The sequence below is a fragment of the Schistocerca serialis genome, chromosome 2 (genome assembly GCF_023864345.2).
Source record: "Schistocerca serialis cubense isolate TAMUIC-IGC-003099 chromosome 2, iqSchSeri2.2, whole genome shotgun sequence".
NCBI lineage: Eukaryota > Metazoa > Arthropoda > Insecta > Orthoptera > Acrididae > Schistocerca > Schistocerca serialis.
Window position 1 is genome coordinate 623,944,615 of NC_064639.1, and position 19,296 is coordinate 623,963,910.

General features: G+C 38.9%; 1 protein-coding gene across 2 annotated transcripts in view; it reads left to right on the plus strand.

Moving 5' to 3' along the window:
* LOC126457685 (tRNA N6-adenosine threonylcarbamoyltransferase, mitochondrial) overlaps window positions 1-19,296 on the plus strand; it is a 110,302-nt gene that overhangs the window by 47,592 nt on the left and 43,414 nt on the right. For both annotated transcript variants that reach the window (XM_050094190.1, XM_050094191.1), the window contains exons 3-4: window positions 8,624-8,748; window positions 15,519-15,647. In XM_050094190.1, coding sequence (XP_049950147.1) covers window positions 8,624-8,748; window positions 15,519-15,647 — 254 coding nt within the window. The remainder of the gene's footprint in view (window positions 1-8,623; window positions 8,749-15,518; window positions 15,648-19,296) is intronic.

Here is a 19,296-nt window from a genome sequence, read left to right on the forward strand (position 1 = left end):
TGTTGGTGGGGAGACATGCATGCCTCAGCGATACAGATAGCTGTACTGTAGGTGCAACCACAAAGGAGGGGTATCTGCTGAGAGTCAGGACAAACATGTGGTTGCTGAATGGGGGCAGCAGCCGTTTTAGTTGTTGCAGGGGCAATAGTCTGGATGATTTACTGATCTACCTTTGTAACATTGACCTAAACAGCCGTGCTATGTTGGTACTGCAAACGGTTTAAAGCAAGGGGAAACTACAGCCGTAATTTTTCTCGAGGGAATGCAACTTTACTGTATGGTTAAATGATGATGGCGTCCTCTTGGGTAAAATATTCTGGAAGTAAAATAGTCGCCCATTTGGATCTCCAGGTGGGGACTACTCAGGAGGATGTCGTTATCAGGAGAAACAAAACCGGCATTCCATGGATCAGAGCACTGAACATCAGATCCCTTAATTGGACAGGCAAGGTAGGAAATGTAAAAAGGGAAATGGATAGGTTAAAATTAGATATAGTAGGAATTAGTGAAATTCGGTGGTAGGAGGAACAAGACTTCTGGTCAGGGGAATAGAGAGTTATAAATACAAATTCAAATAGGAGTAATGCAGGAGTAGGTTTAATACTGAACCAAAAAAATACAAACATGGATAAGCTAATACACAAAGCATAGTGAACATTTTATTGTAGCCAAGATAGACACAAAGCCCATGCCTACCACAGTGGTACAAGTTTATATACCAATTAGCTCTGCAGATTATGAAGAAATTGAAGAAATATATGATGCAATAAAAGAAATTATTCAGATAGTTAAGGGAAACAAAAATTTAATAGTCATGCGGGGACTGGAATGCGATAATAGGAAAAGGCAAAAGAAGGAAAAGTCGTAGGTGAATATGGACTTTGGGTAAGGAATGAAAGAGGAGACCATGTGGCAGAATTTTGCACAGAGAATAATTTAATCATAGCTAACACTTGGTTTAAGAATCATGAAAGAAGGCTGTACATGTGGAAGCTGCCTGGAGACACTGGAAGGTTTCAGATAGGTTATATAATGGTAAGACAGAGATTTAGGAACCATATTTTATATTGTAAGATATTTCCAGGGCCAGATATGGACTCAGACCACAATTTGTTGGTTATGAACTGTAGATTAAAATTGAAGAAACTGCAAGAAGGTAGGAATTTAAGGAGATGGGTCCTGGATAAATTGAAAGAACCAGTAGTTGTAGAGAGTTTCAGAGAGAGCATTAAGAACGATTGGCAAGAACAGAGGAAAGAAATGCAGTAGAAGAAGAATGGGTAGCTTTGGAGACATGAAATAGTGAAGGCAGCAGAGGGTCAAGTAGGTAAAAAGACGAGGGCTATTAGAAATCCTTGGGTAACAGAAGATATATTGAATTTAATTAATGAAAGGAGAAAATATAAAAATGCAGTAAATGAAGCAGGCAAAAAGGAGTACAAAGATTTCAAATATGAGATCGACAGGAAGTGCAAAATGGCTAAGCAGGATGGCTATAGGACAAATGTAAGGATGTAGAAGCAGATATTACTAGGGGTAAGATAGATACCGCCTACAGGAAAACTAAAGAGAGCTTTGGAGAAAGGAGAACAACCACCTTTATTAATATCAAGAGCCCAGTTGGAAAATCAGTCTTAAGCAGAGAAGGGATGGCAGAAAGGTGGAAAGGAGTTTGTAAAGGGTCTGACTAGGGCAAAGTACTTGAGGGAAATATTATGGAAATGGAAGAGGATGTAGATGAAGATGAAATGGGAGACATGATACTGCACTTGCTTGTTTTTGAGTAGTTAAACATAGTTATTTTCTTGGAAAAAGCCAGTTCACAAAAATGTTTGAATGTAGCCATGAACTTATCATATTTCTCCTTGGCATCATTACAATCATATACATCTTTCCAACTTTCACCCTTTAGGAGAGGACAAATGTATTCCACATTTTTACTGAAATTCCTTACAGTGTGTCACATTCTATTGGGAATTGAGTCTCCTGAAATATTCATTGCAAGAATTTGAGCATTGTGGCCACTAAAACTCGTGTTTACAACTTGTATGTTATAAGCATATTTGCGCGTATTTATCAAGATTTGATCAATAATAGATGCAGAGGTTAGTTAATTCATGACTGAAGGAAGGTAGTTTTGCACATTGAATGAAAATAGCTAGAATCATGCTACTGTACAAAAAAGGAGATCCAATGTGCTCTGACAATTACAGACCAGTTAGTGTTCTAGCTACTTTCTCAAAAGTTATTGAAAAATTAATTTACATTAGATTTAAGTCATAGTTTGAAAGAAATGGCATCACAAACACCAGACAGTTTGGGTTCCAGAAAGGAAAATCAACAGTTTCAGCTGCATTTGAATCTATAAATATATTCTCAGTGGAATCAGACCAAGGCCAAAGTGTTTTTGGTATATTTTGTGACTTATCTAAAGCATTCATTCTGGTTGACTATAACATTTTAATAAGAAAACTTGACCACTATGGGATTAGAGAAACAGCTCTCACTATCATTGAATCATACCAGTAAAACAGAAAACAAGCAGTAGAAATACAGTCCAAACAAAAAAATATTTATTATGATTTCAACAAATAAGTCACAGTGTACCACAGGTTAGCACATTAGGACCTCTGTTGTTCCTGTTATATATGAACATTTTCCTCTAAACACTGAAAGTGAAATGATTTCACTAGAATAACCACTGACACAATTTTGCACAATATCATAACAAAAAACAAAGTGGCACTTTAGACTACCACTCAGTAGGCTGAAACCAATAGGCAAATTTTCAGTAATAAGAAAACTGAAGTAATATTGTTCAGGAATAACAACAGAAGAAAAATAGAGGAATCTTTACAGTTACAAGTACTGGATATAAATATAGTTCAAAACACACAATTATTAGGTATAACCATAGATAGTGTTTACTGTGGAAAGATTGCATTGTTACTATAACCAGCAAACTAAGTGCCACTGTATTGTTTTCCAAAACATTAAACCACTATTTCTCATATTTTGATGATGTTATGACTAGTAATTGTTGTGGTCTTCAGTCCAGAGACTGGTTTGATGGAGCTCTCCATGCTACTCTACCCTGTGCAAACCTCTTCATCTCCGAGTGCCTGCTGCAACCTACAGCCTTCTGAATCTGCTTAGTGTATTCATCTCTTGGTCTCCCTCTACGATTTTTACCCTCAACCCTTCCCTCCAATACTAAATTGGTGATCCCTTGATGCCTCAGAATGTGTCCTACCAACCGATCCCTTCTTCTAGTCAAGCTGTCCCACAAATTCCTCATCTCCCCAATGCTATGCAGTACCTCCTCTTTAGTTACATGATCTACCCATCTAATCTTCAGCATTCTTGTGTAGCACCACATTTTGTATGCTTCTATTCTCGTCTTGTATAAGCCATTTATCATCCATGTTTTGCTTCCACACAAGGCTACTACACTCCATACAAATACTTTCAGAAACGACTTCGTGACACTTAAATGTATACTTGATGTTAAAAAATTCCTCTTCTTCAGAATTGTTTTCCTTGCCATAGCCAGTCTACATTTTATATCCACTCTACTTTGACCATCATCAGTTATTTTGCTTCCCAAATAGCAAAACTCATCTACTACTTTAAGTGTCCCATTTTCTAGTCTAATTCCCTCCCTCAGTGTCACCTGATTCAAATTAGACTGCATTCCATTATCCTCATTTTGCTCTTGTTGGTGTTCATTTATATCCTCCTTTCAAGACACTGTCCATTCTTTTCAACTACTCTTCCAGGTCCTTTGCTGTCTCGGACAGAATTTCATTGTTATCCATGAACATCAAAGTGTTTATTTATTCTCCATGGATTTTAATTCCCACTCCAAATTTTTCTTTTGTTTCCTTTACTGCTTGCTCAATATACAGATTGAATAACCCTTCATGCCCCTTGGCTCTTATAATTGCCATCTTGTTTCCGCACAAACTGTAAATAGCCTTTCATTCCCTGTATTTTACCCCTGCGACCTTCAGAATTTGAAAGACAGTATTCCAGTCAACAATGTCAAAAGCTTTCTCTAAGTGTACAGTGCTAGAAATGTAGGTTTGCCTTTCCTTAACCTATGTTCTAAGATAAGTTGTAGGGTCTGTATTGTCTTGTATGTTCCAACATTTCTACGGTCGAAACTGATCTTCCTCGGGGTCGACTTCTACTAGTTTTTCCATTCGTCTGTAAAGAATTCATGTCAGTAGTTTGCAACTGTGACACTTATTAAACTAATAGTTCAGTAATTTTCACACTTGTCAACACTTGCTTCCTTTGGGATTTGAATTATTATATTCTTCTTGAAGTCTGAGGGTATTTCACCTGATGGAAGAGTTCTATCACGGCTGGATCTCCCGAGACTATCAGTAGTTCTAATGGAATGTTGTTTACTCCTGGGGACTTGTTTTGACGTACGTCTTTAAGAGGAGTAAAGAGAATCTCGAAGGGATCTCCATGTTGACTACAGAGTTAGATTTTCCTTTGTAGTATGTCACAATTGATTTAATTTGAGTAATTTATTTATCTGATTAATTAATTTAACTGATCAATTAATTTTTAAAATAATTCCTACCTCAACTGCAATGAAAACAGTATTATTTTGTGTGTACTATAGGCTGGATAACTACACTGTGTGTGTTACTGCAGGCTCATATTTTCAGCTCTGCTTAATGGTGCTAACTTTGCACATGCACAAAGCAAGGTGAGAAACATTACAGAAATTAAATGGCTCTTTTTAGTCTCTCTCTCTCTCTCTCTCTCTCCTCTACTGTTATCATAGCCAGCCACAATTCGCTTTACTTGGCCATACTGTTGTTGCATTTATTTGTGCTTATGCTTACTTCCCCCCATGAACCATGGACCTTGCCGTTGGTGGGGAGGCTTGCGTGCCTCAGCGATACAGATGGCCGTACCGTAGGTGCAACCACAACGGAGGGGTATCTGTTGAGAGGCCAGACAAACGTGTGGTTCCTGAAGAGGGGCAGCAGCCTTTTCAGTAGTTGCAAGGGCAACAGTCTGGAGGATTGACTGACCTGGCCTTGTAACAATAACCAAAACGGCCTTGCTGTGCTGGTACTGCGAACGGCTGAAAGCAAGGGGAAACTACAGCCGTAATTTTTCCCGAGGGCATGCAGCTTTACTGTATGATTACATGATGATGGCGTCCTCTTGGGTAAAATATTCCGGAGGTAAAATAGTCCCCCATTCAGATCTCCGAGCGGGGACTACTCAGGAGGATGTCGTTATCAGGAGAAAGAAAACTGGCGTTCTACGGATCGGAGCGTGGAATGTCAGATCCCTTAATCGGGCAGGTAGGTTAGAAAATTTAAAAAGGGAAATGGATAGGTTGAAGTTAGATATAGTGGGAATTAGTGAAGTTCGGTGGCAGGAGGAACAAGACTTCTGGTCAGGTGACTACAGGGTTATAAAACACAAAATCAAATAGGGGGAATGCAGGAGTAGGTTTAATAATGAATAGGAAAATAGGAATGCGGGTAAGCTACTACAAACAGCATAGTGAACGCATTATTGTGGCCAAGATAGATACGAAGCCCACACCTACTACAGTAGTACAAGTTTATATGCCAACTAGCTCTGCAGATGACGAAGAAATTGAAGAAATGTATGATGAAATAAAAGAAATTATTCAGATTGTGAAGGGAGACGAAAATTTAATAGTCATGGGTGACTGGAATTCGAGTGTAGGAAAAGGGAGAGAAGGAAACATAGTAGGTGAATATGGATTGGGGGACAGAAATGAAAGAGGAAGCCGCCTGGTAGAATTTTGCACAGAGCACAACATAATCATAACTAACACTTGGTTTAAGAATCATGAAAGAAGGTTGTATACATGGAAGAACCCTGGAGATACTAAAAGGTATCAGATAGATTATATAATGGTAAGACAGAGATTTAGGAACCAGGTTTTAAATTGTAAGACATTTCCAGGGGCAGATGTGGACTCTGACCACAATCTATTGGTTATGACCTGTAGATTAAAACTGAAGAAACTGCAAAAAGGTGGGAATTTAAGGAGATGGGACCTGGATAAACTGAAAGAACCAGAGGTTGTACAGAGATTCAGGGAGAGCATAAGGGAACAATTGACAGGAATGGGGGAAAGAAATACAGTAGAAGAAGAATGGGTAGCTCTGAGGGATGAAGTAGTGAAGGCAGCAGAGGATCAAGTAGGTAAAAAGACGAGGGCTAATAGAAACCCTAGGGTAACAGAAGAAATACTGAATTTAATTGATGAAAGGAGAAAATATAAAAATGCAGTAAATGAAGCAGGCAAAAAGGAATACAAACGTCTCAGAAATGAGATCGACAGGAAGTGCAAAATGGCTAAGCAGGGATGGCTAGAGGAAAAATGTAAGGATGTAGAGGCTTGTCTCACTAGGGGTAAGATAGATACTGCCTACAGGAAAATTAAAGAGACCTTTGGAGAAAAGAGAACCACTTGTATGAATATCAAGAGCTCAGATGGAAACCCGGTTCTAAGCAAAGAAGGGAAAGCAGAAAGGTGCAAGGAGTATATAGAGGGTTTATACAAGGGCGATGTACTTGAGGACAATATTATGGAAATGGACGAGGATGTAGATGAAGATGAAATGGGAGATAAGATACTGCGTGAAGAGTTTGACAGAGCACTGAAAGACCTGAGTCGAAACAAGGCCCCGGGAGTAGACAACATTCCATTAGAACTACTGATGGCCTTGGGAGAGCCAGTCATGACAAAACTCTACCATCTGGTGAGCAAGATGTATGAGACAGGCGAAATACCCACACACTTCAAGAAGAATATAATAATTCCAATCCCAAAGAAAGCAGGTGTTGACAGATGTGAAAATTACCGAACTATCAGTTTAATAAGTCACAGCTGCAAAATACTAACGCGAATTCTTTACAGACGAATGGATAAACTGGTAGAAGCGGACCTCGGGGAAGATCAGTTTGGATTCCGCAGAAATGTTGGAACACATGAGGCAATACTAACCTTACGACTTATCTTAGAAGAAAGATTAAGAATAGGCAAACCTACGTTTCTAGCATTTGTAGACTTAGAGAAAGCTTTTGACAACGTTAACTGGAATACTCTCTTTCAAATTCTGAAGGTGGCAGGGGTAAAATACAGGGAGCGAAAGGCTATTTACAATTTGTACAGAAACCAAATGGCAGTTATAAGAGTCGAGGGGCATGAAAGGGAAGCAGTGGTTGGGAAGGGAGTAAGACAGGGTTGTAGCCTCTCCCCGATGTTATTCAATCTGTATATTGAGCAAGCAGTAAAGGAAACAAAAGAAAAGTTCGGAGTAGGTATTAAAGTCCATGGAGAAGAAATAAAAACTTTGAGGTTCACTGATGACATTGTAATTCTGTCAGAGACAGCAAAGGACTTGGAAGAGCAGTTGAACGGAATGGACAGTGTCTTGAAAGGAGGATATAAGATGAACATCAACAAAAGCAAAACGAGGATAATGGAATGTAGTCAAATTAAATCGGGTGATGCTGAGGGGATTAGATTAGGAAATGAGACACTTAAAGTAGTAAAGGAGTTTTGCTATTTAGGGAGTAAAATAACTGATGATGGTCGAAGTAGAGAGGATATAAAATGTAGACTGGCAATGGCAAGGAAATCGTTTCTGAAGAAAAGGAATTTGTTAACATCGAGTATAGATTTAAGTGTCAGGAAGTCGTTTCTGAAAGTATTTGTATGGAGCGTAGCCATGTATGGAAGTGAAACATGGACAATAACCAGTTTGGACAAGAAGAGAATAGAAGCTTTCGAAATGTGGTGCTACAGAAGAATGCTGAAGATAAGGTGGGTAGATCACGTAACTAATGAGGAGGTATTGAATAGGATTGGGGTGAAGAGAAGTTTGTGGCACAACTTGACTAGAAGAAGGGATCGGTTGGTAGGACATGTTTTGAGGCATCAAGGGATCACAAATTTAGCATTGGAGGGCAGCGTGGAGTGTAAAAATCGTAAAGGGAGACCAAGAGATGAATATACTAAGCAGATTCAGAAGGATGTAGGCTGCAGTAGGTACTGGGAGATGAAGAAGCTTGCACAGGATAGAGTAGCATGGAGAGCTGCATCAAACCAGTCTCAGGACTGAAGACCACAACAACAACAACATGCTTACTTAAGATCTCTCGTATAGAAAAAATGTGGCAAAGTAGGCTCTATAAAAGATATAGAAATTCTTCTCTGGAAAGGTTAATAAACGAATTTTAAGAGGTGCTACTGAGTGGTAACATTCCCAGAGACTACTATTGTTTAAGCAACTTAAAGAGAGAACTTTAGCGCTCTGTACTTTTAACTTGGATTGGTTAATAGGTTCTTTCTTGATATAATTTTTTTTTGGAGGGGGGCGGGGGGGATGGGAGAGGGAAATCAGATTTCTGTGCCATGTGAGATTGTTCCATAGGTATTAGCCCATTTTTGCCTATCTTGGTACAACTAATGGTTTTTAGAAATGAGCTATTAATTTTGATGCTGTAATTACCTTTTTCATATAGTTCTTCAAACTTATGTGAAGTTGACTGAACAATTCTGTTATTATATCCAGATATTCAAATTCTTTCTAATCCTTTCCAGGACTTCCACTTTCACTGGTAGTTGGAATGAATTATGGAAAGGAGTTATGCAGAAAATTTGCTAAGCCATTCATACCAGTGCATCACATGGAAGCTCACACACTCACAATACGCATGATTCAGAAGGTAATTTTCATTGTTTTGCCATCACAGAACATTTTGTCTGTTTCTAGTATTTTTTATATGTTCATGATATCATTTGTAAAGTAACTACGTATAAACAAATAAGACTGTTTAATAACTAGATTAATAATCTCTTTATGGTGTTAAGAAATATTTTCACATGGGTAGTTTGATTAGTATGAATGATGATCATTTTTTGTTCTGAGTATACGAAACATAGTTACTCTAAAAAGTTGACAAGACCACGAAATACAGTAGCTGTAATTAATTTCCCGCTGATATATATGCCATATAATGATCCTGTTGGGAAGTTTCAGTCTATAAGTGAAGTTAGAGAGAGACATTTATGCTTAAGGAACTCTCCAGTGCTCAATATTTATTTTGCATACTAAGTATAGCACAATAATATTGAGATCGATATTGACAGATTGCACAATATGTTGAAGAAAACTGCTGAGTTTTAAAAATATTGGGTATTGAATAAGTTATGAAACACATTTTTTTTTTTTTCAAAAAGCAAGTTGGTTTTATTTAGGATACCAATACACCAAATTATTTCCCATTCTTTTGGCTACAAAACTCTGTTTTCCAACATAAACTCAGTTTAATCCAGTGACCTTATGCCATCTTACTGGGAAGGCCTCTATGCCCCCATAGTACTACTCTACTACTTGACATCAGAGCCAATGTCATTTTGCACCAATAACCTCATAATCCATGTACTGTTTCCCGTGGAGTGCACTCTTCATTGAGCCATACAGATGAAAGTCGGAAGGTGCAAGATCTGGCCTGTACGGTGAATGAGGAAGAACAGTCCAATGAAGTGAGCTCATCTCAGCTACACAGACTTGTGCAAGGCCTCGGATTGTCATGGAGAGGTTCATGCATTTTTAAGGTGCCAGACATGCTGAGGTTGTATCTTCAGTTTTCTGGTGTAGCACAATACACTTAAGAGTTGATCATTGCGCAATGAGGGAGGATATCAAACGGAACAACCCCTTCAGAGTCCCAGGAGACAGTTGCCATGACTTTACCAGATGAGAGGGCAGCTTTGAATTTTCTTTTTGAGGAGAGGCAGTGTGGCGCCTCTCTATCAATTACTGTTTTGTTTCCGGTTCAAAGTGATGAACCCATGTTTCATCACGCTTGCCATAATCAGCCTCATAAAGCATAAGCAATTCTGCACAGCTAGTCCTTCATTGCCCATCATCTGTTACTTGGTGAGGAACCCAGCAGGCATCCACCTTTGAGTACCCCAATTGGTGGATGAGTGTGTCAGCACTACCATCCGAAACATCGGGTTGAGTAGTAAGGTGTTTTATTGTGATTCATTGATCACATCGAAAGAGTGTGTCTGCATGTTTCAACATTGCAGGAGTCACAGCTGTGTGTGGCCGACCAGCAAGCAGGAGATCAGAGAGGTGTGCAGTACATTGTTGCGATGGTGACAGGTTGCCTTGCCCAATGGTCACTGTACCTTTGTTCACTGTCAGGTCTCCGTAGACATTCGGCAAGCACTTATCAGTAATGTCCCTGATTGGAACTCACCTCCATTACAGACACCATTTTGAATGCTATGTATAGTGCTGCTACCTATCTGAACTTCATGAAACTATAGAGGCTGAAGTAGGAACAGTCCAGTACATCCTATGACAAATTCCACATTTTTTCAACCGAAATTGGCCGAGAAAAGAAATGTGTTGCATCACTTGTTGAATCCCCTCATGTGGAGGATGGTATTGTGCAATATACTGCAGCTGTGCTAAAACACCAAATAACCCATTGTCCGCAATAACTGAGGTTACTGAAGATCATGCTGTCATGGCAGTAAGCAGAAATGTTTATATTATTTGTAGCAGTTCTAAGAATTACAAATATGATCAGATCAGTTGTCCAGTGAGCACACATGTTTATTTTTCTTGCAACAGTTGTCACAGCTCAAACATAAGTTCATGTAATCTTACAATAAGTAATCAAGGATTAACTGTTTTATTTTATTTGAAACAATTGTTACAGCAGAAAAATACTTAGAAGACAGTATATGTACACATAAATTATACAATTTACTTGTTTAATTTGTTATTAGTTGTTGTGATTTATGAATTTGTACTGCTTTGAATGAGCCCCTTGTTCACTGAAATATTCACTGGAAGCTTTTCAAACTTGTTTCCATGTTCTGCTTAATTTCTACTTTTGTTTAGCAAGGCAACCAGCTCAGTCACAGTACAGGCAAGTCCCACTTCGTTGACTGCTGATGTGCTCACCTTGAAGGCTAATTTCTAACTGTTGCTTATTGGGCAATATTATTGTCCTGCTCTTGGCCCCATGCATTGATACAATGTTATCATGCCAATCATAATTAGTTCTTAAAAATGGAAAATGTTTGAGACCAGAATAGCAAAGACATGTCAGGGATGCTCTGATGTGAAAGCTGTGGGGGCATTTGGTTGAATTGGCAGGGTTTTGACTACCTCTAGTCATGCTTTGAAATGACGAGTATCCCACCCACTATCCTCCTACAGTTGTATTCCGCCACAAACTGAACCTATGCAGTATTGTTGTCCATCCCTAATCCACCCCAGCTCTTAGCTGATTACCTTTATGTGTGTTTTCATCTGCTGCTGCTTGGTGAGTCGATTTTTTTATCTGTCCAATTATATTTTCAAAAATTGATCATCTTCATTGATATATTCACTCACAATACTGCTAAATAAAATTTTAAGGCATCTTATATTTGGCCAAAACTGTTGTAGAAATTGCATAACATGTTGCATTCCCACACTGAAAGGCTACTCGAACTTTGAATCTTTTTGTATCTTTGGATCAAATTTTGCACAGCTTAATTTTATTCTGTAAGAAACATCGGTGCTAAAGTTCATTCAGATTGGAGACAAATCAGTTGGGGACCCTTGGTCCACTTGTTTGGATCTGGTGACTACTGGTGGAATATGCAAGGCTAAATTTATTGGCTCTGCTTTTCATGGTCCATTATTTTTTACATCTGCTAAGAATACTGTATAGGGCAATGTCACATGGTCTTAATATGCTGGATTATTGATTTGGACAACCTCAGTTTGAATAAAAGTGTACCTACTGTAATTTTGGTATATCCTTCATCTCTAAATGGGTTTTGATGAATGCTGAAGTGAGATTTTAGCAATGAAGAAAGGTGTTTGTTTTGTGACATAATCAAACAGATATTAAACATTGGCAAAAGAAGGGAAAATAAAATGCATTTGTCTATCCCCCCTATTAAATCATTATCAAATTTTGGAAATTCCTTTTGGGAAACATTAACTGTTTTGTGATCAACCAGAAATTACACTAAAAGTGCAAGAAAAGCACTTGAACTTACAGAAAACAAAAGTGAACTCTGTGTTCTTAATGTAATATTATCCTGATAAAAGCATTCAAGCTGTTTTCAGTCTTGCAGTGAGTATGCATAATAGAATTATTATGTAAGTGAGGAACAAAATGTGAAATATTTTCTGCCTTAAAACATGCAGAGTAAAATGACTGAAGAAAGAATAAAGAATGAAACAATAATAAAGGTTAATATTAAATGAAGTAAAGATGATATTAAAAATTGTGCAGATAGAGCACAAGGGAGAGTTACCGTATTTACTCGAATCTAAGCCGCACTTTTTTTCGGTTTTTGTAATCCAAAAAACCGCCTGTGGCCTAGAATCGAGTGCAAAGCAAGCGGAAGTTCTGAAAAATGTTGGTAGGTGCCGCCACAACTAACTTCTGCCGTCGAATATGTGTAGCGCTACACAGGCATGATTTGCAGGCACAAAGATAAATACTGGCGCCAAAACCGCTGCGTCAGTAAATAAATTTTTTAAAAAAGGTGGAAGACGAGCTTTTTTTCTCCACCCCGAGTTTCGACCACTGCATTTTCATACATTATCTAACGAAGTAAATACAAATTCCGTATTGTTCATCTTCGAATGTAGCAGAATTTCAATGTGCTACGAAAATCCGACTTGCAAGACTGCCTGGGATGTTTGTCAATATGGCCAACTCTACATTCTGAATTTTTCCTACCTATGAGAAGAGATGGTTGCTAATAGGAACCTGATGAAATGTGAATCACATGCAGTATTCTCTTCACCATAAGAATAATACGAATATAAACATTTTGCCATGTATTCTTTCGTGTTTGCTGTTATCTCATTTAAATCCTGTCTGCCTAATAAACTACGAAACTAGAGTGAGACAACAGCAAACGCGGAAGAATATACGTATCGTGTCATGTTAGTATTCATATTATTCTTATGCCTAATAGTGATACAGTCAGAAACGAAGCACGGCAACTAACTAGATTTTTAAATCTAAGATGACTCTAATTTCTGTGCAGAACGTAATGCACTAAAGAGGCGTCTGCAATGATTTTCAAATGGAGAAAAATTTTCGCTAAACTCTCGTTCAGAACATGTTCTATCACACGCAGTCTATTATTTGGTTCTTGTTGATCATTATCAGAGAAAGCAGCAGCATAAGTAACAACAAATAGCAGTCTCTTGCCATTGTTTCGCTAAAGAGATGATTCCTCTTTTTTTTTTTTAAATTGTAAGTGGCGGTAGCGCGCACAAAACCAAGCCATGCCGCGAGCGGCGACAGGCCGTAAACACGCACTATCAGAATGCGACACACAGTAATGCATTTTCAGCTTAGAGTGACGTAAACACCTATAACAAAGAAAACGGCACTTATCAGATCAAAGCAAAATAAGCAATCGATTCAAACCAGACGAAGCACGTGAAAAAGGAAGGGTACCCGTATAAATATGGACGGAGCGCCTGACGCATAGCAATGACTACCTTGTAAAGCTTAACTGCTAAGCTTACAACTCGAACCAAACTACTGTAGCTGTATCGTCATTCATTCGACCTCATATTACAATGGACCAACTTTGTTTCGATTTGGAGGTTCGGCGTAAAACTTTTCTCTCCCCTTGAATTTCGAGTTTCAAGTTTCAGGTGCGGGTTAGATTCGCAATTTTTTTTTTTTTTTCCTTTATTTCGAGTCTCATTTTTCAGGTGTGGCTTAGATTCGAGTAAATACGGTAGTCATTGATGTAGTTGAATATGCTAAAGAACTTCATTAGCTGTGAATTTTAGAAGATAGTTGTAATAAAATGTATTTTCCGATTGATGCACATTATATTTAATATGTCACTTTCATGCTATATGTTTTGATTGTAAATATTGTGCTTTCTTTAGATTAAAATTGCGACACCAAGAAGATGACATGCTACAGAAGCGAAACTTAACCGACAGGAAGAAGATGCTGTGATATGCAAATGATTAGCTTTTCAGAGCATTCACACGCCAGTGGCGACACCTACAACGTGCTGACGTGAGGAAAGTGTCTAACAGATTTCTCATACACAAACAGCAGTTGACTGGTGTTGCCTGGTGAAACATCGTTGTGATGCCTCGTGTAAGGAGGAGAAATGCGTACCATCACGTTTCTGACTTTGATAAAGGTCGGATTGTAGCCTATAGCTATTGCGGTTTATTGTATCACGACATTGCTGCTCACGTTGGTTGAGATCCAAAGACTGTTAGCAGAATATGGAATTGGTGGGTTCAGGAGGGTAATACGGAACTCCGTGCTGGATCCCAACGGCCTCGTATCACTAGCAGTCGAGATGACAGGCATCTTATCCACATGGCTGTAATGGATCGTGCAGCCACGTCTCGATCCCTGAGTCAACAGATGGGGACGTTTGCAAGACAACAACCATCTGCACGAACAGTTTGATGACGTTTGCAGCAGCATGGACTATCAGCTCGGAGACCATGGCTGTGGTTACCCTCGACACTGCACCACAGACAGGAGCGAACGCGATGGTGTATTCAATGACGAACCTGGTTGCATAAATGGCAGAACATAATTTTTTCTGATGAATCCAGGTTCTGTTTACAGCATCATGATGGTCACATCCGTGTTTGGTGACATCACGGTGAATGCACATTGGCAGCATGTATTCGTCATTGCCATACTGGCCTATCATGCGGCATGATGGTATGGGGTGCCATTGGTTACACGTCTCATTCACCTCTTGTTTGCATTGACAGCACTTTGAACAGTGGACGTTACATTTCAGATGTGTTACAACCCGAGGCTCTACCCTTCATTTGATCCCTGCGAAACCCTACATTTCAGCAGGATAATGCAGTACCGCATGTTGCAGGTCCTGTACGGGCCTTTCTGGATACAGAAAATGTTCGACTGCTGCCCTGACCAGCACATTCTCCAGATCTCTCACCAATTGAAAACGTCTGATCAATGGTGGCCGAGCAACTGGCTCATCACAATACTCCAATCACTGCTGCATGGGCAGCTGTACCTGTACACGCCATCCAAGCTCTGTTTGACTTAATGCCCAGGCGTATCAAGGCCGTTATTGCCATCAGAGGTGGTTGTTCTGGGTACTGATTTCTCAGGATCTATGCACCCAAATTGCGTGAAAATGTAATTATTTGTCAGTTGTAGTATAATATATTTGTCCAATGAATACCTGTTTATCATCTGCATTTCTTCTTGGTGTAGCAATTTTAATGGCCAGTAGTGTATTAATAACAGTCAGATTAAACACAATATTCTTTATTATACTGTCATAAATAGAGGAAGAACACTACTACTACTACTACTACTACTACTACTACTACTACTACGACTACTATTTAATGTTGTTTGGATGCATCTGTTTTTGAGAATGTTGTGAGTTAACATATAGTAACATCTTGGTATTTTCTCTGCAGGTTGATTTTCCCTTTTTAGTCCTTTTGATATCAGGTGGACATTGCTTGCTTGCAATTGCTCAGGCTGTTGACAAATATTTATTGCTGGGACACAGTATAGACGATGCACCAGGTGAAGCATTGGACAAAGTAAGTCTTGGGATTTTATTACCAGGTTGGTTGCACGGCTGTGAATATTACGTCAGTAATGGCCAGTGTTAAAATGTGGTGGCATGTCAGCAGGAAAATGATTAAGAAACAAATAAGAAGGAATAGCATAATTTATTTTAAAAAATCCAAATTAAAATTAGAAGCGTTTCGAATGTGGTGGTACCGGAAAATGCTGGATTAGATGGTAGCCCGAGTACCTAATGAAGAGGTACTGCAAGTTGGGGGGGAAGGAACTTTTGATACAACTGGACTAAACCAAGGGGTACGTTGATTGGGCATATGATAAGGCATCAAGAAATAATTAACTCGGTTACTGGGGGAAATGTGGGGGGCAAAGATTCTAAAGGGGGGGGGGGGGGGGGGGGCCGAGGCTGTAGTACCTTAAATTGGTTCAGTGACAATATTATGAAAAGGATAGATTGCTAGTCACCATATAGCAGAGATTTTCCATTGTCTTAGTTGGTTTGAGTAGGATGCAGATTGTGGTGGTAATACAGAGGTGAAGAGACTTGAATAGTCTACTGTGGAGGGGACTGATGACCTCAGATGTTAAGTCTCATAGTGCTCAGAGCCATTTAGTCTACTGTGGAGAGCTGCATCAAACCAGTTTGTAAAGTGCCACCAACGCTGCCGCCACTGCCGTTGTCACCACCACCACCACCACCACCAACAACAACAACAACAACAATAATAATGACAAAACAACAACAACAGTTGAATCATTGCTGCAAGTTTTCGATTTAGTTTATTCACTGTTTTGAAAATGTTTGAATGTTTGTGAACAGTACTCAGTTATCATTTAATGTACGTTAGGTGCTGGCTGTGATGTCATGGTGTAATCTAGGTGTTTAGACAGAGAATTCTGTTAGCTGTAGACTGACATCTTTATGAAATGGTATGATGTAAGGCAATATTTTTTGGAGAGGGAGGGGTGGCAGATGTTCCATAACATTACAATTCTTCCAGTAGAATCTGTAACACAAATGTTATATCTTCAAGTTGAACAAGTATATTTCAAGGAAGATGCAATACATGAAAGTCACAGATCAAGTAAACAGAGTAAGACGTGTATACACTTTAACAGTCAAATCATAACCGAGTCCAAGTCTAGCGGCCGCTGGCTGGCTGGCCGCTTAGGTGGCGCTGCTGCTGCATGGCTGGCAGACAGCGTTGCATGTAGAGGATGTGCGTAACTGCGCGGTGGCACTTTGAAAGATCGGCGAGTCACAACAACAAATATTGTTGTTAATTATTTGATTACGTACGTACATATCAGTGATCATGGATCCAGAAGATCATGTACCAACCTTACAGTGTTTCTCCACAGATGGTAATCTTGTGCTCTTTGGATCCAGTTCTCATGGATACTCGGCTGCTGAAGGTCTTTCTGCAGTTCATCCTCCCATCACTTCCTTGGTCTTCCAACCAAACCATCAGGTTTTCCCATAAGCACAGCTTTGGTCTGGCAAGTGTCTGGACTGCTGGCAATATGCCTAGCCAGGATTATTCTCCACACTTTCATTTCCTGGACGATGTTCATTTGTTTCATCAGGTCATGCAGTTCTCAGTTCTTTCTATGTCTCCAGTTGTTCTCTTTGCAGATTGCTCTAAAGATCTTTCTCAGGACTTTCCATTCAAAGATCAACAGGTTCTCTTTATACTTTTTGTGGTGCTTAAGGTGTCAACGACTCTCATACTATCACTGTATTACAGGCTCTTAATTCTGTTCTTAACTGACAGATTTTTTGATGAAATGATCTGTTTTAGACCTATTGACAATACATTGATTAATTTCTTGTTATTATGCCTTTTGTATTAGGTGCCAAGGCATTTAGAATTTTCCACTCTGGTTGTGTTCCATATTCCTTACTATGGCTGGGCATTATTGAAGGCTTTTATGAGGACTTCTATCATTTCAGTCTTCTTTGCATTAATCCTCAGTACAATCTTACTGGTTTTCTTTGCTAAGTCCCCTAAGATTTCTACCATCTCATCCTCTGAATCCATTATGGCTACAATGTCATTTGCATATTGTAATAATTCTGGTTTTCCATTAAGTTTCAATCATTTGCATTCTCATTTCATTTCCTGTATTACTTCCACCAGGATAAACTTGGAAAGCATCTCACATGAGTTCTGATGCTGAACTTTTTGGATAGCTCCCCCTGGCATTTCACCATGGACTTTGCCTCTGCAGTATACACCTTCACCAAGTTAATTAACTTTCTTGGTATGCAAAGCTCCCTCTGCGTGTTGCACATACTTAATCTGTTCATAGAAGTCTTTGAGAAATCTGCAGATGTTATTAGGAACCTATGGTTGAGTTCCCAGCACTTCTCCCAGATTTATACCACAGTGAAAATTTGACTCACAGTTGCTCTTATGATTACACATTTAAAATTGGATAAAGGTGAATAAAAGCTCAGAGAATTTTAGATTCATATTGCTTACACCATATCCAGGTAGTGAAACAGATAGAATTGAAATCTTGGAAGTGAACAGAATAATTAATTATCATTCAGCTGTGTTGGGTTTGGTGGCAAATTGTATGCCTCTAAACTGTAAAGGTTGTGGAATTGAAACTTGGTCAGATCATGGAATTTTTCACTCTGCCTTTAATCTAGCCTTCAGCTCTGAGTGATGAAAAGATTCACCAGGAATTGGCACCTAGTTCAGATTTCATGTCAAACATGAGGTCTCCTTCTTCTGATAGTATTACTGCGGTGTGTTAGGAACATGCAAGTTGCTTAAGTGGTATCCAGTTGAATGACTTGCACTATGCTATTGAGCTACAAAGAACTTTTATTATTATTGTGAACTGGTAGCTACAATGCCCTTCTTTAACAATGAAAACATCAACAAAGCACACTTTACATGAAGTTTCCTTATCGTATATATGAAAAATAATGAACAAATATACCATTTTTTTTCTTTTATTTCATCAGTATTCTGACTGGTTGCATGTGGCTCACCATGAATACCTGTCCTTTGCTAACCTCTTCGTCTCAGAGTAGCACAGAGTATCCAGCATTGTCAATTATTTCTTGGATGTATTTCACTCTCTGTTCTCAACTAAAGCCTTTACCCACTACAGCTCCCTCTCATACTATGGAAATTATTCTTTGATATCTTAATATATATCCTACCATCCTGCCCCTTCTTCTTGTTAATATTTTCCACATGTTACTCTACTCACTTATTCTGTGGTAAACTTCTCCATTTCATATCTTATCAGTCCAACTAAATTTTATATATCCTTCTATACCAATACATCTCAGATACTTTGATTCTCTTCTTTTCATTTTCCCACAGTCCACGATTCACTAACCTGCAGTGATGTGCTCCAGACATTCATTCTGAGAAATTTCTTCCTCCTCTTAAGATCCTCGGTCTTGGCGTTAAGTTCTCAATATTCTCATTTCTGCTACTCCTCACTACTTTTGTCTTTCTTCAGTTTACTCTCAGTCCTTAGTGTGTGCTCATTAGATTGTTCATTCCATTTAACAGATCTTGCAGTTCTTCCTGCACTTTCACTGAAGATAACAGTTTCATCAGTGGATCTTATTTTTGGCATCCTTTTGCCCTAAATTTTCATCCCACTGCTGAACCTTTCTTTAATTTCTGTCAT